Here is a 25529-nt window from a genome sequence, read left to right as displayed (position 1 = left end):
CAGCACTTGCTTAGGAGGACGGTTCTGCAAAAAAAAAAAAAACCGACAGCATCGGGCAGGAGGTTTGCAAAGCCCCTGGGCAGTGGTGCGTGGTGAGGGGCAGCTCCTTTTCGGAAGGGGCACATGAAAAATGGTCCGTGAACAGGAGCTTCCGCACCACTTGTTCCACGGTTGAGCACGTGTGAGAAAAATACGTGGTTATGCGCTGCAAAACAGAGCGTGTCACCTCTGGAGGCTGGTGTAGAGGGAAGGAACTCCTGAAGTCACGGGAGGATCGACATCAGGTAACTTCTCACCGGAGTCAGACCGACCTGTAATTTGTTAACTTTTGAAGATAGCCAGTGCTTACAATTGTCTCAAAAAGATACAAAACATACATTCTGTCCTAAATCTCTTATCAGTCGAGACTATTTCTAGGCTTCCCACGTACCACAAAGCTGTCCTGCAAACACAGGCAGCCCGAGCTATGTCACTGGGTTTGAGTCAGAGGGACATCTTCAATGCATAGCTAATTACAGACACTTTTTTTGAATTAATATGATTCATAAACATTAAAGTTGAAATACAGGCAAATGTGTTCTCCGTAGTTATGACAGGCTTAAGCCTGTGCTTAAGCTTAATCTTTTTGAACTGAAGACATTAAGACAATTTACATGCATAGTGCTAAACATAAGAGTTTTGGGTTCAGGGGCTCAGAGAATTAGATGACCCAACCAAGAAAGCTGGATGCTTAAATGTAAAAGTCGGAATAATCACTTCTTACCCTTGTACATAGCCAAGGATTAGACTTGTGAGACAAGATTTAGTGATTTCGCAATGTTCCCCATATATCATACTTAAGAAAATTACTTTTTTTCAGCAAATACCTCTATGAGATATAGATGGCTATTTTATGAGATTTTACAAATTACAATAAATCTCTTATTACTTTAAATCGCTGTGATTTGATTAAATCATTATTCTTGCACATAGATGATACTACCTAATGGCTTCATTTACTGTACACCCCAGAATTAATATATAAATTAAGTACATAGCAATGAAACAGACTTAAAAAAAAAAAAAAAAACAAAAAACAAAAAAACAAACCAAAAAAACCCACCAAAAAGGTGGGGAGGGAAGGGACAGGAGTAGGGGAAATGACTCAGGGGAGGGCGGCGTGTCCCAGCCCCAGCTGGCTGGGGTCAGGCTCTGCGGGTCACATCCTGTCTGGGCGGTTGATTCTGTGCCAGTGACGGTGATGGCGAGTGCCAGCTCAGCACCCAGCCCTGTCACCGGAGCACTTCACCCCCCTCAGAACCCCCCCTGGGTCCTCGGCATCGCTAAGGTCCACAGATGCCACCACGCTGCAGAGCCGGGAACGCTTGCAAGAGCGGCTCTGTTCTCAACCAGAAAGCAAGGCTTGCTGACTTGTGGTTGCTTTTGACATCCCTCAAAAAAAAAAAAAAAAAAAAAAAAAAAGAGCCCCAAATGATTTATTTCTAACATTAATCTTGCATCTCTCCTTCCACTTGATGTTACACGTTGCCCATTTTCTGCCTGAAAGCATAATGCTCAGCTTCCCTGGCAGAGATGGCCGAGGGAATTATACGTGCTTTGGAGGATAAACCAGGCTCCAAGACTAACGATGTGGTTTGCTGTGGCCAGCTGCATTACAGAAAGGGGGAAAAAAAAAAAAAAAGTAAAAATAAAACAGGGATGTTTGCAGAGGAGGCATTTATGACTGGGCAGGCATCAGGCACACCCTGATGGGGAAAGGACAAGACAGACGGCTGTGCAGGAGGTACCTGAAAAAGAGCAACCCCCTAGGGAAAGAAAGATTAAAACAGGGGATCCAAAGCCAAACCAGCACCAGTGAAATCAGCAGCAGCCGAGTGACATTTCCAGTGTCCCAGGGGGTGAACCGCGGGTGGACAGCTTGAAGGTCCACGATGATAACGTGCCATTAGCGGGAACGAACTAAGTATTTTTTTGAGAGAGACTTCTGTCGCTTCTCGTTTACCAAATCACTATTTAATGTATCAGCAGTGACTTCAAGGGCTCTGGGGTTATTTAATAAGGAAAATAATTAAACCTAATTAAAACACTTAGTTGTTGACCTACTGCGTTTCTCATGTGCCTCAAGTGTTTTCATTCTCAGCCCATGTGGCTTCTGAGAAAATACAACATATTGACCCAATTTCGTACGAGTAGCGATTTTATCAGCTGATGTTGTTTTCATTCTTCTCTGTTTCGTCCTAAGTATGTCCCAACTAATGATTGCTAGTTATGCAAATTTTATTTACCCAACTAGTAAATCATCACTTACTATTATTACTGATGCCAAGTGAGTTGAAAGCATCTACTCGTATAATTTTCTGCTTTTCCTATCATTCTAGCCAAAATAGTTTAATTTACTGACATTAGGTCTGAGATAAAAGCATTAGGTGTGGAATAAGATCCATTTTAAGAGAGCCAGTCCTTTTTCAGATTTTATTTTGTGCACAAGCCACACACTATATAGTATTATGGAGCTGTTAAGATAGTCTACAGATATTTTCTTGACCTTCTTTACTCAGTAAAAAGGCCATAAATATTAAGTGATTTTTATTAACTTCCTTCATGCCATAATAATGCTTTGCAGTTGTTTTCTTCTTTGATAGTTGCTGCTTATAACCGTGAAAAAGGGTATTTTACTTGATGTCACATTTCTCTTTTTATACACATGACAAAGCACGTACAAAGGAAATGCAGCTAGCCATACTTAGGGCAAATGTAGGATTTTAAGCTATAAAGCTTCTATTATGGAAATAGGTATATATTGGCTAAGTATCATTGTTATCACTTCTATAAAAAAATTATACAGCGGCCACAGCAATGAGATCATGACCTAGGTGGTGTCTGGCCAGTGCTGCAATAGAAAGGTTAGTACTCGAAATACATTATTATTCATTATTCTACATTTTATTGCCCTCGGGCACTTCTTCCTTTCACATAGCTCCCATTTATATCAGTATAAACAGTGGAAACTCCTAAATGTATTCCTCCTATTTGTTATTTTTACTGCCATACCAGCTAGAGGCCTCATCTGTGGGCAAGATGCTCCTGTTGCAGCAAGCACGGGACACACACACAAGGAGCTCGTCCCCATCCCCAGTTCCTCCTGCTGCCGTGCTCTGCTCGATGCCACCAGAATCTTATCCGAGCAGGAGGCTGATCTTCTAACCCAGAGGGACCAACCGTTTCCTTTCAGAAAAAGAACAGGACCAAATCCATCCCTCAGAGCATCAAGAGAGTTGTTACAGGGCAGAAGATGAAGGCTTGTGCTCCTCTTCCCCCGACGAACTGCAGACTTCATAATGCGTAAGATTTTTGCATTTTCAGCCACGGAGGGACTTTCTAGGTTGACACCAGTATAAGTCACCCGGGTTGCTTAATGCATGTGGTGCTCTCCTTTCAGCTGAACACTCCACTTCTTATTCAAACAACTCCTGCTGCGGGAATGAATATTTTTTTATGAATTGCAATATGCAGAGTCCCAGCCAAGGGAGAAACGCTGCTCACATAAGCCTACTCTTGCGAGTGAGGATCTGTATCTGCTGTAAAGATTATCACCAGAATCAGGCCAAACAGAACCGATTTAAAAACACATCCAGAAGCAGAGTATCTCTTCCAGTAATTCACCCTTTCCTGCTGCCCAGTTACTGAAAATGAGCTATTTGTCTTGCCAGGACTTTATCCATGAAGTATTCTTATTCCTCATACCTGACAGTGAATGAAAAGCCTTTTTTTTTTTTTTTTTTTTTTCTTTTAATACTTATCACAAGGCAACATAGCTAATGGCTTGCTTTCCCTCTCACTTGCATGCCCAGTCTTCTTGAAATTATCTGTTGCTTCCTGCTTTACTGAAAAAGAGATCAGCTTCTGCCTTAATCTCATCTGGCAGCAGTAAAACTCAAGCTGAGTTCAACAGTGTCACCCAGGGACAGGGAGCAAAGCAGCGGCAAGTCAGGCCACGGGTCGGGATGCAGATCACTCTTTCCCATTAACAATACTTATCCCCACACTCTGAGCTGTTATTTCAGTTTTTCATTTGCAATTAACTATTTAGCTAAATCCCATTGTACGCATTGATGTCTTCTTCCCAACGGTTTTCCAAGTTCTTCCTTCCCACCCTTTTTGACTAAACGGGGGAAGCTGCTCTGCAGATGGCCTGTTTCATCTTAATAATGCAGAGCAGTAAAATCAGAGAGAGTTACAGAGGTCTAAATGCAGAACACGAGAGCGATTTTCTTCTCTTTGATAGCAGCAGCAGACAAAACGCACATTGTGAGTTTAAATGATTTTAAGGACACAAGTCATCTGCTTGCATAATTTAAAGTGAGGATAAAAAAATACAGAAATCCTTCTACGTTGTAGGGCAGCAACGGGAGTAACCCCTAAAGATGTTCAACAGGTTAAAATCAGCAATAATAAAATAATTAAATAATTACTTTTTAAAAATATATCGATCACACACAGAATGAACATGCCAAATTACATGTAAGGAAAGGCCAGAGCTGGCCGTGGAGGAGAGGCTGCAGCTGCTGCCTGGGGGTGCTGCCGAGGTCAGGCAACGCAGCCCCCCGCCCGGCACCCACGCCCCGACCCGGCGGACGAGCCAAGGACAGGACCGCCAGCAGTGCTACACAGAAGGCAATTTTCCACCGTGACCCAAATTCTGAGCCGTAAAGTCATAAATTACCCCGGCCGTGGCCGATGCGCGCCCCCGGCTCTGCCGTTCTGGCACGCGTGCCTGAAAATCAACTTGCAAAAACCAAATCAACGCTCGGGCACATTGTTACACCTCCCCAGCAAACAAAACACGAAAGGAAATCAAAGCCCATCCTCCTTCTCCTGCGGTGGGAGCGGGAGAATAAGGCGAGACACGTACCGAGGGAGGCCGAGACGTCCCTGGCTGCTGCCATGCAGGAGGGGGCACGGCGGGGGGCTGCTCCTTCCCCACCACGCACACGGGCAGCCCCCAATATTCTATTTCCTTATACTGCATTCAAACCTTTCAACATACAGCGCTAATTTTCCCTCTTTCTCTCTATGTATTTGCGTGCGCCTTGTCGAAGCGTTGCCATGTCAACAGAAATAATCACAGCACATGTAAATATATTTGTGCATCCTAAAATTTGTGTGCAAGCTCACAGACCCCGTTCTTATACACACACAGCCCCCCCCCCACCCCAAACCAGACATTGGGAATTGCCACTTTTTTTTTTTCTTTTTTTTTTTTTTTTTTTTTTCTTTAACTGTTGACATGGTAACAACTGGCTGGATGAAGGTAACAGCGTCCTTCCAAAATGCTGTTTAAGTTGATGCCTCTTTCCCGCAGAGCCAGGGTTCGAGCAGCCCCCGGAGCAGCCCCTCGCACTCCTGCGCCGGGGCCAACACTGTGCACAGCAAAGCAATGTCTCCATTTAATCTACTATATATGCTACCAATCTTACTGCCAATTTCCCCTTGAGATAACAATCCTAAGAAAATATTACCTGAAAACTCCATTGCATTCTTCTCTTTTTTTTTTTCTTAGAGTCTTTTTAAAAAAGAAATACTTCCTTGATTTTTCACAACTGACTTCCTGATTATAAGGCATCTTTAATAACACCATCCAGCCTGAGTGTGCTGGGGTGTGAAACAGAGCAATATAATTACTGTTCTCTCCCTCTCTCTCCGCAGCCGAGGCTGCTAGCACCAAGTTTCAGCTTCCACTCCAACTGTGCGCATTGATCACCTCAAACCACGAGGTGCTGCCCAGAGCGAGCACTCAGACTGGTATGTGAGAAGACAAAGCTAGCAGGGATGATTTCTGAGGCCAGGGGATATGGGATGATCCCGGGGGCTGGCCTCGAGGCCATGGGGTCCCACACAGCAACGCCCACATCACCCCAGGTACTGGTCGCTGGAATACCCCGCGTCTTTCAGAGAAAGCAAAAAAGCTTTTTAATTTTATTTAAATATTTCAGAATATCCTTTAGGCAGCCCTTCCTCATCCTCTTATCACCTGTATTTCCCCCCCCCCCCTCCATTTTGCAAGGCTTACGCTCCCTCCCCTAGTTCAGCATCCCCTTGGGGGTCCTGGCCAGCCATAGGGACCACCAGGCAAGTGCCCTTGGCCAGTCCCTGGCTCAGATCCTCTCCTCGTTTTCCCAGGAGTGTTTCCAAAGTGCACCCCAGAAGCCATCAGGCTGCAATCCCGGCGCTCGACAGAGAAACTCAAACCTCGTCCCCAAGGAGCGGCACACGGGTCTCCCGGGGAGGTAAATATCCACCAGCATCCCTGCCGGGTGCTGCGGTGACACCGAGCCCGCCGTCCCCGCTCCAGCACCGCGCTCCAGAGCTCCTGGGAACGGGGCAGCAGGCGACTGGCAGAGGCACTTCCCAACCCGGCAGGTCCGGGGGACCCCTCTTGTCAGAGATGCCTTAGTAGAGATGAATAAAGCAGCCTCAGCGTAAGGAAACTTTTAAATGGCTCTCAAGTTGCAAGATAATTTGTATTCCCCTCTCTTCATACCAACACATTAACCAGATACATTATTTCCATAATGAGGAGATGAACATCTGTGTGGCTTCCCAAAATTTCAAGTGGCAATACTCGAGACAAGTATTCTCTCTTTGGGGATTGACACATCAGCATTTTAAATAACTGCCAAAGCTTAAAACATAATTTAATTTCCAAGGACACATTAAAGAAAGAGTTCAGGTGTGATTTTAAGTTGTTGCATTGTTTTTTGTTTTTGTTTTTGTTTTTTTTTTTTTTTTAAAAAAAAGCACACCAACTTAACTCCACAAATTAAAGTTGCTGCAGTATTGTATTAAACTTTGCACTTGCCCCTGTGTAAGTGCACTGCTTAATGCAAACTTTAACAGCACATGAGAGACATAAACATCTGAAGTAGGCTCGTGCTACTGGAAGTTATTCGAGGACAGAGCTGGGTCTCTGAAGCGCCTGGGTGTGCAGAACCCCACGAGCTGGATGCTGTCCTGCTAGACAGGAAACCAGCGGACAGCACAGAGGTTTCCCCTGTCTAACCTGGCTTCATTTCTTCCCAGCTGCTGTCCAATAAATCCACCGGATCTCCAGGAAAAAAAAAAAAAAAAAAAAAACACACAACCAAAAAACCACCACCAGAAAACCCCACGACTTTGCAAAGAGGCTATTTCACTACTTATTTTCCAACTTCAGCAATGGCTTAGGGCAGCTGGAGAGTCTCAGAGGCCGTTTCCAGCCATGCCCCACGCACACGCACGCCCACCCCCAGCCCTGCGTGGGACGAGGCCGGCAGTCGCTCAAACCTCCCGCTCAGAAACAGCCACCCCCCAGATTTTCTTTCCCTTTCGCTCAAAGCGCTCAGCTGCGCATTACTCCCAATACAAACACACACACTCAAAAAAAAAAAAAAAAAAAATCTCCAACACCTTTCTTTCCACAAAATACCCCAATCATTTTCCTGTTGTCCTTGACTCTTTCACGCAGCAGCAGGCTGTACCACCACAGAACCATAAATATTACAAACCAAGGGATGAAGCCAGACAACAAACAGGCTCGTTCCATGCAAAATATCTTTAGCAACGCAGCCTACGTGGCAGCCTCAGCACACCTTTGTTGAGGAACAGAAGGGATGTCAATAACTTCCAGATGTCATTAACAACTTCCGTTAGATCCTAAAATATTTTTATTTGGAAGTTTATGCTATGTGAAGTGGTAATTAAACTGAGAAACACAAGCTAAACTTGAGAACAAATATTAAAAGTATTTCCTCATAACAAGGGTAACTGAAGGCTACTTTGAATAGGTTAACCGCTCTAAGTGCCCCAGGAAAGAAATTAGGGACAGAAATAGAAATAAACCCTTAATTTCACTTCAGAAATTCCTGGGGGAGCTCACCATGTCACAGGAGGTCACGTAGGTGCCATACTGGAAGAAAGCCAAGGCCCTCATCCACCCCACTCGGTGCAGAGAAGAAAAGAAGCTGCTGCTAAACTCATTTGTGGAGAATATCTCGAAGCCGAGGCACCACAGGTGGCCATTATCAGTGTCATAGCAAAACACTGACTCTAATTAGGCTTAATCATTATTCACAAACAATTACAGCATTCGCTTGTCAGGAGTAATAACCAATTTGAGGCCACTCACTTGCTTCATACTTCATTCTTAGAAATTCTAACACCATTATTTTTTGGAAGGTGAGATACATCAGGATCTCGCATGGCGAGCTATTGCTGAACCACCAGCAGAGTTGAGAGAGCAATATAAGAGGTTTTTTCTTTTTCTTTTTTTTTTTTTTTTTTTTTTTCACCCCTGCATTTTTATATAGTGCATTAGTTGAAGCTTTAGTCTGCCTGGCCCTTCTTTATTAAATAGCTTGCGTGGTTAATCACATTATTAATTGTGTCCTAACTTAGTTAAAGAGGAAAGGCTCCAGGTGCAAAAAGCTTTGGTTGACTGCAGTTCGATGCCAGGTGTAGGTGGGAGCTCCTGGCCCCTGTCACTGTGCGTGCTCCTGAATTGCAAAGTAGAGAACAGCGGCTTTGGAGCCTCCGCCGGGGCACAGCAGCACGGGGGGACACACAGCCCCAGCGCCCCGAGGAAATGGAAGTTTTCTGGCAGAGAAAAGGAGTCGACAGAGCTGCTTCTTCGTGGAGGTGCCATCAGGCAGGAGACTGGTGGGGAGCGGCAGGAGCGGAGCAAGCGGAAATCGGCTGAAACCTCCTCCAAGGGGGTTAGAGATCGCTGACCTCTCCAACACCAAGCCCCTGCTTTCTCTTTCTAGATCTTTCCTTTCTCTCCCCTAATTTCGATCGTAGTTTGAGAGTGGTGGGAGGCAGCGTGACACCTTAACCAGAAGGTCTCCATCTTCCACCGTCCCACAGCAAGCGGGTGCTTCCCACGACCGCAGCCTTCATCCCCCACCGCAGAAGGGGAGCAGCAGGCTCGGGGGCAAACTGGGGTGTGCTGGTTGCATTACAGCTGTGTTCACATGAATGAGTGAATTAATCTGCAGATGGACCACGTCATGTGATCGAAAGAAAGACCAAACTGCACTTTCAAGACGTATGACCTTAAACTTCACAGAGAGCTATCTTGACTTGCAAACACAGAGTTCTTCACCATCCCACAATTATCTTTTAACTATGGGACAAAAGGTTTGTGTTTATCTATCCTTGCCAGGAGATCAAGACCATTGATCTAGGGACTCCTGCTTCACTTCACTAAAGAGTTAGCGTATGTGACTACATCAAGGATTTTTTTTTCTAAATTATTTTCCATTTCCTTTGTTGCCACGCTGTCAGTCAACAAAATGAAAACACATTCCCAAAGCAGAACTGCAAACCCAGCATGAGTGAAGTGGACACTTTATCATTCATTGTGTCATCTTGAAGGAAATTATGTGTATCATTACGTGCATTATTTCTTAAACTATTACTTTCAAAAGGCTATAATCATCCAAGCATTAACAGTTCAAACTATAAGGAAAGAAAAAACAAAAACAATCAGACAAGAAAACCCTTTCAAATCTCTGTCCACTTCCTAAAATTATCACATTTGGTTTTATGTCTCAACCTGTCTTACCCAATGGAGCTCAGCCTGTTTCAGAAACGTGCAATTCACGTGTGTTTGTGTGCCTGGAGCCCCAGGAGCCCGCAGAGATCTTTCCTGGGATGCTCCAGATCCCCACGGCGAGAACTAGGACGGCAATCAACAGCTACTCATGCAGGAAAACACAGACACTAATAAACACGCGCTACTTACAGTGAATACATTTTTAATGTATCATGTAAGCATATTAATTTGCTACTTGCAACAGGGATGCCATGCTTGCAGTTTAATAGAAGAGTCAAACCTTTTTTATTTTTGCTTTGCTTCAGAGATTGTGACGTAGGATTTCTTTTCTGGCTTGGTAATAAAGTGAAAGAATAAGTCATGGAGGATTTCAGAGACTAATTTTAAGTGGCATAGGAAGAGAATCTTTTTAAGCTGTAGTTACAGAGTCAGAAATACCATAAGAAAAAATAATTTTGGGGACTATTTAGCAACTTTTGCTTTCATTTTCTTTCAAAACCAGAGAAAAACTGACTCCAAAGAGGAAGAGAAATATTAAACACTACTTATGACCATTTGTAAAGAGTAATAAAGGCGCAGGGCGGCGGGGTGCTCCGGGGGGTGCTCCCAGCGCTGGGAGGAGCAGGAGCTGCTTTCCACCTCGGCTGCTGCCTCCCCCTGCCCTGATGTTCCTCCAATGGGCTACACTGGTATTTACTTAGCAGATGGCAAGGGGACCTTGTTTCTTTGATTTTAATTTTTAATATATTAATGTTAATTTAATTGCTTGTTGCAAAAAATAACCCCTGTAGGGAAGACTGGTGACCAAACCTTTTATTTCTTCCATCACCTTATGGCATAAGCAGATTGTATTTGTATCCTGTGTTTCACTGCCCCCAGTTTCAGTGCCTGAAGCTTCTCAAATTAAAACACTGTAATATGTGTAAAGGTAAATCATCACCTCTTATCCATGGACCTAATCCTAAAGTCCTTACCCAGAGCTCCTGCTTGAGCCCAAATTTGTCATGAATGTGAACATTCATTAAGAGACACCGTCAGTCCTTCTGCTCAAATAAGGGTCATTCTTCATTGCCTATTTTGCAACACCTATGGGCAGTCCACCAGGCACTGGACTGGAAATGCTATGTACTATATTAAAACTCTTTCTGCTTTGCCAAAGCCGTATATCAGAGATGAAAAATTATCTGTTCCATTAGGAACAATCTGTGGTTCTCAGCCCTCCTGCAGAATGTCATTTCTACAGCCAGGTATTTGAGACCATTCATGGCTATTTTTACCTAAAACAGGAACAGTTTATTTCAGAAAGCTCCTGCAATTTTTTTTTTTTTTTTTTTTTTTTTTTTTACATGAAAGATACACAAAATATACCTAGCAAAACAACTACGCTGCCAATATACTTCCCGTGAATTAGAAAAAATGCATTAACCTCTTAAATTATAGGGTAAGAAGTATCAGGAGAGTTGCAACTCTCACACGAAGAGGAGAGGGGAGCTCTTCCCTCTCCCTCCCCATCGACGCAGCCCCGTGCTGTCGAGCGTAGGGTACGATGCTTCAGACACACTTAGGGATACACCTCCCCACCCACCCTCCCTATTCCCATCTCCTGCTCCTTTGTTTCAGCAACGAACTCGCTCGTGCTCTCGGCTCAGGGCTATAACATCCTCTCAGCTCCCTGCATCACCTGGGTTGAGTTAAGGAGGCAAACACAACGCCAGTTCTGTGCTCAGCATGTTATCAGTGCCAGTGCTGCGCTGAGGGAGTGGGACAAGGTGGTAAAATCCTTTCTTGGCTTCTGTTTTTATGCCTAAACAGAATTCCAAACCAAAACACTTTTTTTTTTTTTTTTTTTTTTTTTTTTTATACTTTTCCCTGAGCCAGCTCTGCTTCAGCTGCCCAGAAGGGGCTCGCTCGTGCGGGGTCTGGTGAGTTCCCCTGAGCTTCATCACTCCCCACATCCTGGAAATCCCGCCAATTTCACTAACAGCAGAAAATTAATTCCTATCAACAAATGAGGCTTGAAACTCTGCATAGAAGCAAGGACTAACAGCACTAGAAAACACTAGGAGTTCCTAATCAGGGGGAGTTGTAGAAGAAACAGTAATTTGCTTTCTTCATGTGCTTGCCGTGTGCTATCCACGTGTTGCTGAACACCCCGTGCAAGGATGGGAAGTTTGGTTGCCAGCCCAAGCTGCCCTTGGCTCTGCTGCCTTGCAAGAAAGCTGGAAAGCAGCATATGGCTGTCTGCTGTGTGGAGGAAGAAACGCTCCCCCGTGAAGCCTGTCCGGTCACGGGCACCCATCAACGCCTTCTGCACGGAGGAAACCTGCGGAGGAAGGCTTGGAGGTTCCTACCAGATCACATGCAGATCAGGAGCTGGCACGCAAAGAATGCAGGCTCTCTAAAAATAAAATTCCTCCTTTCGGGATGGAAATACTCTGCCCAAATGTGTCCAACAGACAGCTCAGGCAACTTCAGTGTTAGAACACTGAGAGGAAAATTGTTCTTTGGAAGATGCAATTCAGGGTATTGCAAAATAAAGACCACTGATGATATATCCGAACAGTGATCGATAGCTAAATATTCTGTCAATTATCTCTTCTTACAGCATCAAGCATCCTCATTCGTGTGTGTACACATCTCCCTCCCTCAAAACAACCACCCACACAATCTCCAGTGTCCTGAGATAACAGTTAAATACGAACATCAAAGAGAAAATGCCAACATAAGCCCTGGGAGCAATACACAGAATACTGAAATATAGAGCGAGACACATATACCCACAGAACAACTAACAGCTGGCTCCGATCCGAGAAGTACCTCGATTTTGAAGCAGGCTGGGTCTGTTGTAAGTTGGGCGAGCAGTTTACTCCATTTCAAGGGGCCAAAGAGAAAACTCCTTAAATCTTTCATTTACAACTGTTCTTTATGATCCAATTAGAGCTTTCTACCTAATTCCTTTGCTATGAAGCAGCAATGTCATTTGAAAAGGTACTGGTTCAAACCCCATTTGGGATAAAATTTCTTGTTAATGCTGCTGTGGTTACGAGCTGTGTCTTGCGCTGCGTGATGGCAGATAACTCTCTTTAACACTCTAAAAAGATCACACCTTCAAACTGTCTAAGAAACCCCAAAAGAACTCCAAGAACTGAACAAAACCCACCAGCCAGATGTGTAACTTTAGCCAAATGCTACACTGAAGTGCTGTAGAAGTTTCCATTCCAAGCTGCAGTGGTATGTGCTATTTGTAAGCACATTTTCTCGCGGGAGCTGGGGCTGGAGAGCTGTGGGCACTGCCTCTGAGGCTGCGGCAGAGCACAGATTACGGCTCAGACTCTATTTCTCAGTGACGCTCCGTGAACACTTACAGGGAATCTTAACAAAAGAAAAAAACTCAGAGTCTTCAATGCCTCTGTTTAAAAGAAAACTACAAAAGTAACATTAATTTGAAACTTTACAAAAATTGTGTTTCTTAACTTCTCTATATCTGTCTATTAAAAAATAATGCTACCCTTAAGCTACTGTGTCTTTGAACTTACTAAACCTCTCCCCAAAGCCTTTGCCTCAGCCCTTTAAAGTTAAGCACTGCATTGCTACGGGAACGCCACAGTGAAGGTACAACTGCTGCCTACAGTCAGGGAATCATCAAATCCTAGACTGGTTTGGGCTGGAAGGGACCTCAAAGCCCCCCCAGTGCCCCCCCCTGCCCCGGGCAGGGCCCCCTTCCCCCAGCCCAGGGGGCTCCCAGCCCCGTCCAACCTGGCCTTGAACTTTTCCAGGGAGGGGGGGTCCAGGTCCCTGTTCTTTTTATGATGTTGGGGGCCCCCGAGCTGGCCCCAGCACTGCAGGGGGGTCTCCCCAGAGTGGAGCAGAGGGGGAGAATCCCCTCCCTGGCCCTGCTGCCCCCCCTGCTCTGGCTGCAGCCCAGGGCACGGGTGGGTTCTGGGCATGGCAGTCTTTATCGTGGCTTTACCGTATAGATCAGTCTCAGGAGACTGGGCATCACCGTGCAGCACTATTTAAGCCAATGTTTAACTGCACCACACCTTTCACCATGAAGCTTCAAACTGGCAGCCCACGAGAGAGCGTGTAAGACAAGCGAGGTGGGACACCCCCCTCACCGAGCACCCCAGCTAAAGCACGCTCACCTTGGCAGCATCCAGCCCCCTGCACGCGTCCGTCCGTCTGTCCGTCCAGGCACTCTGTGCTCCTGTAGCATGAGTCCGTATGTACACAGGCAAGAGGCAATGAGATTCAGCACTAAGCCAGGAGGAATCAAAGCTAATCTTAACTCCCCGAGTGGCTTTACAATGGGCTGGAATCGATATGTAATAAACTTTTCACGGCTGTGAGTGTGTCTTGGATTCCCAGGTAACCGCGGTATTAATTTAAATTCAATTAACGGCTTCATCAGCCTTGGGAAAGATACATTCCCAACCAGTTTGTGGGTAGAATGACTTTAAATGCTGCGTGATTGATACAGAACAAAAGAAAATTCTTCCTTCACCTGCGCTTGGCCAGCGAGCAGGTTCTCTATACAGAATATAAAGTGCCATCTGAAAGCATGTTTTTGACAGAATGTACTGGATGAAATAACAAACCTATCTTAACAGATGATACATTCCTGTATTTACTTATTTAATGACATGAGCACACAACACCCTTAGCATTTTAATTCCAAAGCTGCTAAAGACAATTTACTCTTGGGGGGAAAAAAAATGCAAATAAATGTTTATAGAGTCCTCTGTGCAAACTTTGATTGTAAGAGACAGTGCCCGAACCAGGGTTGTTCTGTCACACTACTGACACAAAACAGCCTTGACGTGCCTGTCCTGACTCTAGTTGGTTGTAATCACACAATTTAAGTCCCCCAGAAACCAGACGAACGCAACACGCTCGCGTGCCCCCTCCCCGGTGCTGGGGCCTGCGGCTGGCAGCAGGGACAAGGGGGGGCATTGCTGAGCCCGTCCCTCTGCTCTCAAACTGCCGACCCGGGGCTGCCGAGGAGGAGGAACAAACCCACCGGTGCTGGAGCCTTCCCAGCAGGGAAAACAGGTCAGATGGGGGGTGGTGGAGAGGGGAGGAAAACTCAAGGTGGGTAATGGGAAGAACGAGTAAATCTGGGAGCGATGGTCCATGCTACTCCTCCTGTGTCTTCTCCCTGATGATGGGTGTCCCCTTGGGCTCTGCTACGGCGAGGCTGCAGAGATCCCCCGGCCCCGGCAGCCCCCAAACCTGGGATGAACCAAACCCCACTGAGCCACATCTTTCCATCTCAACTCTCTTAAAAGCACACACTCACACCTCAAGGACACGGAGAAAAAGCCTGAGAACAACGGAGCAATGTAAAAGAATCTGAGCCAGGTTGTAAACAACAACAACAACAACAAAAAATCCAAACTGGACTATTTTACAAATATTATTACGAGATATAAGACAGCCTCCCGTTCTGTGCAGGGAGGAGGTAAGTGCTGCACAAAGCACATCCTTCCCAGAGAAACACCCCGGGGTAAATGCAGCCACAGCGAGATGCACAACAGCATGCCCCTGGTTATAAATGTTGGAGAAAACGCAATACTGTCTCTAACAGAGAGGAGAACGAACCCTGAGCTCCTTTGCTTTGCTAGACTGGGGATGTGAAGGTAAAATATTTGAGAGCCACTAAATAGTGAGATATAATTTCAGTCTAGTTTTTTCTTAAATCGCTGTTCTTCCATTGTTTTTTTCCATGTTTAATACCGCCCAAACAAAGAAGCAGCAAATCAGCTCTTGTTGGAAATAAAACCAAAACATTAAAAACATGATTCACCATCTATTTGGAAGACAAACAACTGAAAAATTCAAGGACAGTTATGTTGTTTTACAACACTTGCAATGCTTCTGGTTTTTTTTGTTTGTTTTGTTTTGTTAGGGTTTTTTTTTGTTTTTGCTTTTGTTTTTTTTAAATAGCTATGCACATCTTTGTGCTGAATTTGAGCCACCCTTTACCCTCACAGCTGAGAGCTTCACAAGATTGCAAAACTGAGCCACAACCATAGCTTGCTGGAATTGAAACATTAAACTTAAATCTAGTTGAATCCCACTGTTTAGTTGCATCAAATTCTGAGGTCAGGCCATAAAGAATATTTTTCTTCATCATTGGCAAAACATTTTTCCAGACTTTCAAAACAATTAACATCATATATATATATATATATATATTCATATATATATATATTAGCCTCTCTGTTTCTCTTACAGCTGTTTCATTTCACTGTGACCTGGTGTCCGTGAAAACAGATCACATATAAGTAACAAATATAAGGAAGATTATTTTAAAAGAAGAAAAGTTAGAGGAAGAACCAGATATCTGAAAATGCTAAGTCAGAGGCATGGGTGCTAACAACATGAACCACAGTATAAGAGCCCTATTTGGAAATTTTTACACGGAAAAAAGGCATAGGAACAACAGAAGGCAAGAGGTAAGTAGATAGTTGTTCATCTTCTTTACAGCTGAGGTTAAGAGGAAAACAATTTTTAAGATATCCCTGAATAGAGACACATTTTTAATTAATGGAAATTATATATATTTATTTTTGAAACTTTGTAAGAGCTACTGCAGGCATTTGGACTCCTTAAAAATATGGCTATGATTTTCAGAATTTACTTATCTCTGTTCTCTGTTCTAGTTCTATCTCCAGGAGTTTAAGATTCAGATTTCCTAAAAAGAAGGTGTCCAATATCTTCTACAGATCCTGCGAACCTCAGTGTATCAGAGTGGGTAGATTACAAAAGAGCATCCAAAATTACTACTGTCTCTTGAAAACACTGGTTTTAAGTACTTCATATGTGGGGTTTAACAAGATACTAAGAGATATTACCAAGGGCTCACTAGGTGTCAGTTATTCCTGTGCTGAGCCTTGAGTGAGAGGTTGGGGCTTGGAGAGGAAGCCCAGGCATCTCTGAGCACCTCACCTGGGTCTGCACGGGACCAGCGGTGAAAGGAAAAGTCTTGGAGTTGCACGGTAGGAATATTTTTGCAGGTATAAAGATGTTTATTTCCTCATTTCAGCTGTGACCCTGTATTTGATAAAAATATATTGCTGGGCTGCCATGCAGAGAGTTGTAGCCACCTCTCAAAGGTCCAACCAACACCTTGAACGTTACTGTTCTACCTACTATGCATCTACTGCCACGCTCCTCAGGGAGTTTAATGAGCCCTTTTAAATCTACATAGATACTACAGGCTGTTATAAACAAATTTAAAACCTGAAGTGTAGATATTGCTTAGACTAGAAGAAAAAATGGGAAAGAAAAATGAAAAAGGGGAAAGACACTTATTCTGAAACCCAAGACCATCTGCCTGACTCCATTCCTCAGATTTGAGTATCTTCTGGATGCGCACTAAGAGCTTTCTGTATTGAATTCAGCAAGTACCGCACGAACCTGCTCCAAAAAGATCAGCTTTTCCATCTCTCGTGCCACAGGTATCTTCTTATCACTGGCAGAACAACCTGCTTTCCTCCAGGGAAAGAATTTAGGAACTCCTGACTTTTAATTTGCCTGCTAGGGAGAACTTTAATTGATGTCTAGACTAGTAGTATTATCATCTTTAATCAAAGGGTCATCCAGGTAACTCATATATACATCTATATGGTGTAATAAAGAGAGCTACCCCAGGCAGTAAAGACGGATAATTAGATTTGGGTACAGTAGTGATAACAAGAGGAGAAAATGCTCTGAAGTTTATTAAATCTACTGAAACACGAAGAAGTAAAGGAATACTTAAAGGTCAGTTTGTGATTCGAAAGATTAGTGTGGAAGGAGTTAATTTCCCTCTACGAAGAAATAGGCTTGCGGTTCACCCCAGCCATCGTTTGGGGAAGTCTGCGGATGGAATGATGGTCCAACCCGTGACAATCCAAGCAGCATCTCCGTATTTTGTTTCTTGTTGGTTTGGATGGTCTACAAAGCTTCTGGGACTTCAAATGAAAAATGCAACAAAATGAACAACTTTCCCTTAGAGTATCACTGCCTAAGGAAGAGACAAGCGGGCCCAGTCCTTTGCTAGTCTGGAGGCAAGTAGCACCACACACCGGCTTTCTGAAGTATCAACCCTTCTTTTAATTTTCCACTGTGCCTCCATTTTCCCTCTGGCACTTGAAATTTGGGGAACTCGTTATGCTTGCCTCAACATCTCCCATTTTTACCACAATCCTGATCGCATCGTTACTCCAGAACAGCCTGCTTTTGCTTGCCCCAAATCCTCCTGCAGCTCACATTGGCTTCTCTTTGCGGCGTTTCACCCTCCCTGTGGCTAGTCAGGCACTCTTTCTGTTCTTCAACACCAAACTGATATGGGAACCTCCCTCGTGTGCAGAGTTTATATTTTTATTCGGGTGAATAAAGAAGAATAAGAGTTTCTGGAGAGAGAAGCAGTAGGTAAAACCCCACCAAATGCATTTTGGAGAAGAAAGATTTTCTGCAGATTTTTTTTTCCGTTGTGTTGCTGTTTTAATGAATGTCAGATGCACGCAGAGTCACAGATGTTCATCATTTCTGTATTATTGTAAAATGAATATAATAGTAATAATAATAATAGTACATCCCATTAGAACTTTAATTAGAAAACACATCTTTTGTCTGTTGTTTAAGCTATTTAATTTTTATCTCATCTTTCAGTGCTAAGAGTCACTCTGTGGTTATATTACACCTTTTCACAAAAATGTTACGGGGATATACTCTGAGTAAAAGACTATTTGGAATAAAGCATACAACTGAGACTCCTACACTCATAAGCACAGGTACTTGCAGTTCTGCAATGCAATGCACAGTGCTTGTTCCTCTGAGCGTACGCTGGATTTCAGGACTGGGATGAGGTATCAGTAATCTTCTCTGAGCACAAGGACACACCATCACAACCTTGTTTTGGAAGAATTCAAAGTAATGGTAACCAGAAGACAATATTCTGCTTCCATACTTGTGTGTAAAAATAAATACATTCTGCTCTTTTGCCCTGAAAACGTTGCAAACCTTGCAGCCTCCTTGATACTTGGTTAAGTTGGCTGTGGAGCTTGTTTCAAACACAAGTTTTCATGAAGGGATTACTGCTTCAGTGTGTGCTTCCCCTGGCCCACTGACTACTGCAGCTATGCAAATAGGACGAGACTTTATCCTTTCGGCATAATTACATCAAACACAATCGGGCTATATTAAAACTGATTTAAGATGAAAAATTCAGTTCATGTAATGATTTTCTAAATCACCCCATGGGACTGTGGCAGGGAAAATTTTGTCCCAAGAGTGACATCAAGTATCAAGACAAATAACTGCGTATCTGGGGCCTGATTCTACAAGAAACTGAGTGCTTTAGACTCCCTCTGGAGTCAGAGGCTGCTGGGATATTCCCACTGTTACCAAAAATAGGAACTTCCAATGGTATATAGGTAGATAGATGTAAACGCAGCAACACACCTGTGTTTCACATCTGTATTTCAACTTGAAAAGTCATGGCTGGGGGAGAAGAGTTATTTAGAAAATGTCTTTTTCTATATAATGACTGTTTCAGTTTATGATTTACATGACCAATGGCTTTACAGACATAAAAAAATCTGATAATCCAAAGTTACTGTATACACTTGAACATGCAGGCACATTAATTTTCAATGCAGTTTAACACTTCTTGGCTTATTTGCCTAACAATATTCCCTGAGGCATGAGAAGAGGCTATTTCAGGTTAAAGTGTGGGAGCTGCAGTGCTCTCTGCTTCCAGTGCAGTTTGTTAGGGATCTTTTTCTAACATATTACAACTACTATTTAACACAGGGGTAACAGGGAAAAAAAAAAAAAAAAAAAAAGAAAAAAAAAGATGTTATAGAGGAGTAAAATAAGGGTAACCCCCTCATTCATGACTCATAAGGAAGTTCTCACCAAACCCAGCGGGAATTAAGCTGGTGCTTAACTCTTGCCTTGACCTGGAGCCCGCGAGCCACAGGGGCAGGCGGCAGCACTGCCGCTCGCCGCTGAGCAAAGAGGAGACTGCGAGGCGGGGATGCTGCTCAAGACACGGTCCTTCAGGGCAAACTGAGTTCCAGTCTGCTAATTCAGTTTGTTTCCATCAATTTATAGGGAAAATCAAGGCTTCTTATTTCATTTATTTTATGTCTTCACCGAAAGAAATGCATTACTACATTTTAGGAAGCAGATGCTCATTGCTGGATGATAAAAGAATAACATTAAAATGTCTGTTTCCAGTTCTCTTGGATTCATAACTAAATGAAATTACTACAACAGCAGAAAGAAAAACAAAACAACATTCTGCGATCTGAATGCAAGAAAGGCAGACAATCCATACGGGTAGCAGCCTCGCTAAGCAAAGAAATGCTAATAATTCTGTAAGCAACAGATTACACTGGATGTTTCTCTTAGTGGATGAAATGGAAATGGAACCAGTCTGAAAGGGGAAATGCTGAATTCTGGAAAACTGATTCAGGAGAATGGGAATTTGCTCTGTGCTCTTAACCAGCCCTTTACCCTTCCTCTGATCAGGGCCAGGCAGAGGGCAGACAGAGATGGCGATTAGGGATGGATGAACGGGATGGGGAAAGGTAAGAACCAGCCTGAACGTTCCTGAGCAGCCAGGAAACGTTTGTTATTGAGGGTGCAACTGCTGGTCTGGGACGCTTTGCTCTGCCTCTCCTTTCACACCATGCACAGAACCGACTTCTGGCTGAGTGTTTTTCCCTTTCCAGACAGTAACGTGCAACTCACGGACCTCAAAATACCGATCTGCTGCATGGCAGCTGTTCCTGAAGAATGGAAGCAATTATATGTATAGGCAAAACGTAACGTAGGTATCACGAACAAGTAATCATGCAAACTACGAGACTACAAGTGCACACTGCGACTAGCCAACTTTTAGGCAACAGTCTAATATATTCAGTGAATAAGAAGATATTTGTGGGTGAAATGGACGTGGTTTTTTGGCAGATACACGGGTATTTGTAACTGTTATTTAACCGACTTTCTATACCTCAGCTCTTCCACTCTGTTATTTCCAATCACTGTGTCAAAAAGCAAACTTCATGTCTCCCACTGTGTCCAATGTGTTTAATGTGTAATATAGAAGGAAAAAAAAATTAAACCAAACTTGGAAAGTTTTTATTTCTCTGTACTGTTGGAAGAGTTTTCATTGCTGTGTCAGAAACCCTCAGGGATGAATACAGACAGTATGAAAAGATTATTAAAATATCCTGGTTTTCAGAAACAAAAAACTTCATTGTCTACCAACTTTACGTATTTATGAAGAAGTAACATGCGAAAATGCCTCCAGGGTTTAAAAAATCTAAAGGGATGAAGCATATTATATACCTGAGAAGAATAACTAATGACATGTAGACACAGTAAAAATAAATGCAAATATTTGGTTTTCTTGTGAGTGAAGACACCAGAGCCCAGTTTAATGTGGGCAAGGTGTTCAAGGACTCTTTGGAGACCTTGCCCGACACAAAGCCATGTGCCAGCTGATGAGTTCATTTTTCTTTACTCAATGTCTCCCTTGGAAAGAACTTATTTTTTCATATTATAGAGAACATGACTCTAATCAAGTGAGTTTGGTTTGCCCAGAGGAAGCTATCTGGACAGTTGAGCATCTACACAGACAAAAGGGATGACAGACTGAGTAAAGATCAGACAACAAACATGTCAGGAAAAAAAGAAACTTTGAGGAATGCAGGGATTATGTAAAAAAAAAAGTGTCCCCTGATTTTTATATACACATGCATAAGTACAAGTACATATATTTGTGAAGCACACAGCAATAGATATAAATATAACGCTTGCTCTGAATGAAATAAAAGTTAAGCTAAGATTAAACAGAAACTGCTGATTTAAAAATGAGGTTTTACTCCTTCAGTAGAAAACTTACCCACTGCTTCAGAGTTGATGCATAAATTGCAGAAGATTTTCTCTTCCCATATGTATTCATGATATGTTAAGATGGTTTTGGTTTATTTTAAGTGATAAAGGCCCTGTCATATTACTACAGCTTAATATAAACTCTGCAATCGTGCCTTTAATAAATAACTTCTGATAGCTTCTCAGATACGGAACACAGACATTTAGGAAAATTTCAGGAGGTGAAGACTTCCTCAACGTACTTTAGACACTCTGTATCTTACCATGTCTGTACACATTTACTCCCAAAACGCATACAAGAAAAACATAGGGGCGATCACTTTTGAACCACGTGTTCCAGGCAGCGGGAGAGAGAGTCAGGCAGAAGAGAGCTCTTACCCTCTATGGTGGCTCGCTTGGGCAGGATGGTGATGGCCCCCTCGGCGACGTCCTCCTGCTGAAGTAACGGGCTCACCTTGGAGCCCCACGTGTCCGAGCCCACCCATAGGAAATGACCGACTTGATCTGCCCTCTTGGCGGCCGCGAGGATTTGCCTGCAGGAAAGAACAACCTGTTCACAAATTCATTTCATTTGCACGGATCGCTGCTTGGGGAAAGTGGTGCGTTGCAGCTGCAGAATGAACAGAAATTGCGTATTCCTGTAACCAGCGGAGCACAGGAATTTCACAACGCACTGTATCCCGACCCACGCAGCACAGATCAAACCTTTATTTTAATTTACTCTGCGTCCTAAGACTGAAATCCTGATTCCACTTAAAGTTTTGCCACTGACTTTACAGAAACTTTATCCTAACTTCTTTGTGTCTTGTTTTGTAGAACTGAGCCTCTCAACAATTGACAATTGATGATGCCATCACAATTTTAAGGTAAAATTCTGGAGAAAGAAGATGTAACATGGGCAAGTGAGAAATGATCCACATTTTAAAAATATACTTTATATTATTTTATGAGTAAGTGGTGTGTGGTTGAACCTTGAGCACCCTACATGATTTAACCTCAAGCATCCAAGACATTTTATCACTAGTAACCATTATTTGACATAAAATAGACTCTGAATTAATGAATTATACATAACAGTATGAGCTTGGAGAGAGGGGCATCTTATAAATGCCTCTTTGAGCGTTAAGGTCAGGTCTGCCATCCAATGCATGGCTAACCCTATGCCAGGAAAATATTCCAGACCCTGATAAACATTCCTGTCCCCCCAGTACTGTGATGCACAGTCTGGGGCACCACGGGAGCCCGGGCAGCAACAGCAGCACCTCCGTACACTCCACATCCCCACACTACTCTTACCAACAGACATTTCCGCTTCATTATTCGTATTCCTATTTGCTTTCTCTTTTCTGCAAGGCTATCAAGCACAAATGAATTAATTCCCTCAGTCATCCTTACTTTATGTCCTCATCATTGGCAAAAATAACGATGGCCCTGGCATTGGGAGTTTCTAGGAGCTGCTTGATAATTTTATCAAAGTCGATGGTCTTGTCCTTGCGATCCTGGGGGATTTTCAGAGACTGAGCAATGCAGAGCCCACCTGTTTAAGAAAGAAGAAAGAAGAAAAGGACTCTGTCACTGGAAAGCACAGGAAAGGCAGCGAGAAATACACATGGCTGGAAGGGGAGCCTGGGAGGAAGAGGAACTCTCCGATCGGATCGCTGCCCTTACGGAGCACTTAATCTTCATGTCGAGCCTCCTGAGGGAGTCGTAAAATTATTTTTTTGCACAGAGCACTCGTTGCGATGCACACAGTCTGCATGCCTGGGTAGGGTCACGGATTAAACAGATGGGCAAAACCAATATCATAGAAAAGCAAAATAAACAAATAAACTAGTCAGTAGAGGGTTTAAAAATAAAAACAACAAACGAACAATGACCCAAACAAGCTTAAACTGATTAAAAAAATCCCCAACAACAGGCTGAAACAGAAGTGATGTTGACAACGTATTAGACAAACTTTATGTCAGTGAAGAGCTGAGATTGTTTTTCATTTTGACAGTTGAAGGATATTGAGGGAAAACGCTTCCACTGAAAGAACTTATCTGGAAGAGGAACAGCAAAGGAGTTGAGATATTGGCAAAGCAAAGATTGTTCAAGAGAATCCTTACGCATTCAAATGCCCATCACCAAACGGGATGGAGAGGCCCAAGCAATTGAAACCTCATGATAAAGTACATGTCTGTGAACTGGACTTCTCATCCACAGCCAGGAAACATTGTGAAAATAGTATCAACACAGTAATAGTGATAAATACATCTGTACCAAAGGAATACTGACTTCTAGCACACTTCACATTTTACAGTTTTATGTCTTGTTTAAGGGGAAAAAAAAAAAAAAAAAAATCACATCTCCAGTGACATTCTGCTTGTCATCGTTGGCAGATGAAAACACAACCTTCACCTTAATTATTTTGTTTCTCAGCGATAAACACTTCCATGTTTTATGACATCTTAGATACCAACTTCCTCAGTATACTGCACAGTGTGTTAAATAATAAAGTATCCGAGATGCGTAACAGGAAACATCAGTGAGGATGAGTTAATTAAAAGACAGCAGGGCAGAGGAGATATACGCAGAAATACTTTAAAATGCAGATTGAAAAGTACTGTGAAATGAAGTAACGGGGAAGGTGCTCTCAGGGAAAGAGCAGAGGAGCTGGCTTATCCCCCGTCAGCACACGCTACCCGCCTCCATCCTGCCCAAGGAGAAGATAATCACCCCAAAAGCACGGCGAGGCGGACACACAGACACCTGGAGGAAAACCCTGGAACGCGGAGACCCAGCAGGTGGTTTGAAAACGGCGAAATGTGGCTCTTCTGCAGACCTCTGGGCACCTTACAAAGTCAGGCGGGATCATTTTTTCCTTATTTTGGATGTAGAGGAGCTGAGACACAGAGTCTCAGCTTACCCGAAGTCAGGCCAGTTCTGTTGGTGCTAGCTGATCCAAAAACTCCAGGGAAAAAAAGATTGGTTTCGGTGGGAAGAAATAAAATGGTGAAAAGGAAGGGTTGAGAAAGAATAAAACAGAATAATAACCCCCAAGTTGTTCTCTGAGTCACACAGAATGTTTTTTTTCTCCCTTGTTTTACAATTATTACAACCTGAAATCATTGCAACCTGATTTTTTTTTTTTTAACTTAGAAAACAATACTGATTGTTAAAAGTAAACTTAATTTTCAAATGGGGAAAGGAACTCTCATTGCTAGTAAGCTCAAAAACCTTAAACGTTTTTAAATGCTCTTTTTATTCCCCCCCCCCCCCAGTCAAAACTAGATGAAATCAACCCAAAGCCATGAGCAGAGTCACCCAGCTCTCCTGAAACGCCCACCTTGGCAGGGTTTGCAAGGCGGTTGTTAAAAGCACAACCCCCAGGCTGATCCCCCTGCTCCGCGGGCAGGGCCAAGGCATCGCCCAAGCGCAGGGCACCTGCGGGAAACCAAGGGAAGCCATCCCTGTGCCTCTGTTGGGAAAAATCTCTCCCCCTGGCATCACGCCTAAGGAGAATTTAAAGTTTTTAGCTGCTCCTGGAAAGTACCTGTGCCCTCCCTGGCACTTCATCACGCCAAGTCCAGCTACTTCGAATCTCCCACGAGAGACTCTGATTCCTCTCCTTCAATAAGAACGTGGCAACTTTGAAGAATTCATTTAGAGAAAAGAAAAAAAAAAAACACACACAAAAAAAAAAAAAAACCCACAAAAAAACCCCAACCCACAGACAAAGCTCCAAGATTTGTCACTTGAAAATTTATGCAGTCCCTCCACAGTATCCTTTCAAGAGGCTCCCACTTTGACACAGCAGAACAGGAGAAGATATATTTCATTGTGTCAAGACCAAAGGGCTTTTGCATACTGGATGGAGCCATTATTTAGACACATCTGAAGCTGTTGTGAAGATCCTTCGCAATCCTTCACAGCTTTCCACAGTGTGGAGAGACAAACAGAAGCAAAAGGGTCTCAGGCCTGGAACCCATGACAGCAATATTTCTGTAGTTAAGGGTCTATCTGCATTAAAGAATCATTGTGTCCAGTGGAAAAAAAGACACAC

At 43.4% G+C, this 25529-nt stretch overlaps 1 protein-coding gene across 5 annotated transcripts in view; it reads right to left on the bottom strand.

Annotated features, from left to right (window-relative positions):
- GRM7 (glutamate metabotropic receptor 7) overlaps positions 1–25529 on the bottom strand; it is a 303547-nt gene that overhangs the window by 120508 nt on the left and 157510 nt on the right. For all 5 annotated transcript variants that reach the window (XM_032995412.2, XM_032995409.2, XM_032995410.2 and 2 more), the window contains exons 3-4: positions 22880–23021; positions 21863–22017 (exon numbers count right to left, since the gene is read on the bottom strand). In XM_032995412.2, coding sequence (XP_032851303.2) covers positions 21863–22017; positions 22880–23021 — 297 coding nt within the window. The remainder of the gene's footprint in view (positions 1–21862; positions 22018–22879; positions 23022–25529) is intronic.

The sequence above is a fragment of the Tyto alba genome, unplaced genomic scaffold (genome assembly GCF_018691265.1).
Source record: "Tyto alba isolate M040663 unplaced genomic scaffold, T.alba_DEE_v4.0 Super-Scaffold_3, whole genome shotgun sequence".
In the NCBI taxonomy this organism is placed as follows: domain Eukaryota; kingdom Metazoa; phylum Chordata; class Aves; order Strigiformes; family Tytonidae; genus Tyto; species Tyto alba.
The sequence above is the reverse complement of the archived record's forward strand: the minus strand, read 5'-3'. Positions and strand labels throughout refer to the sequence as shown.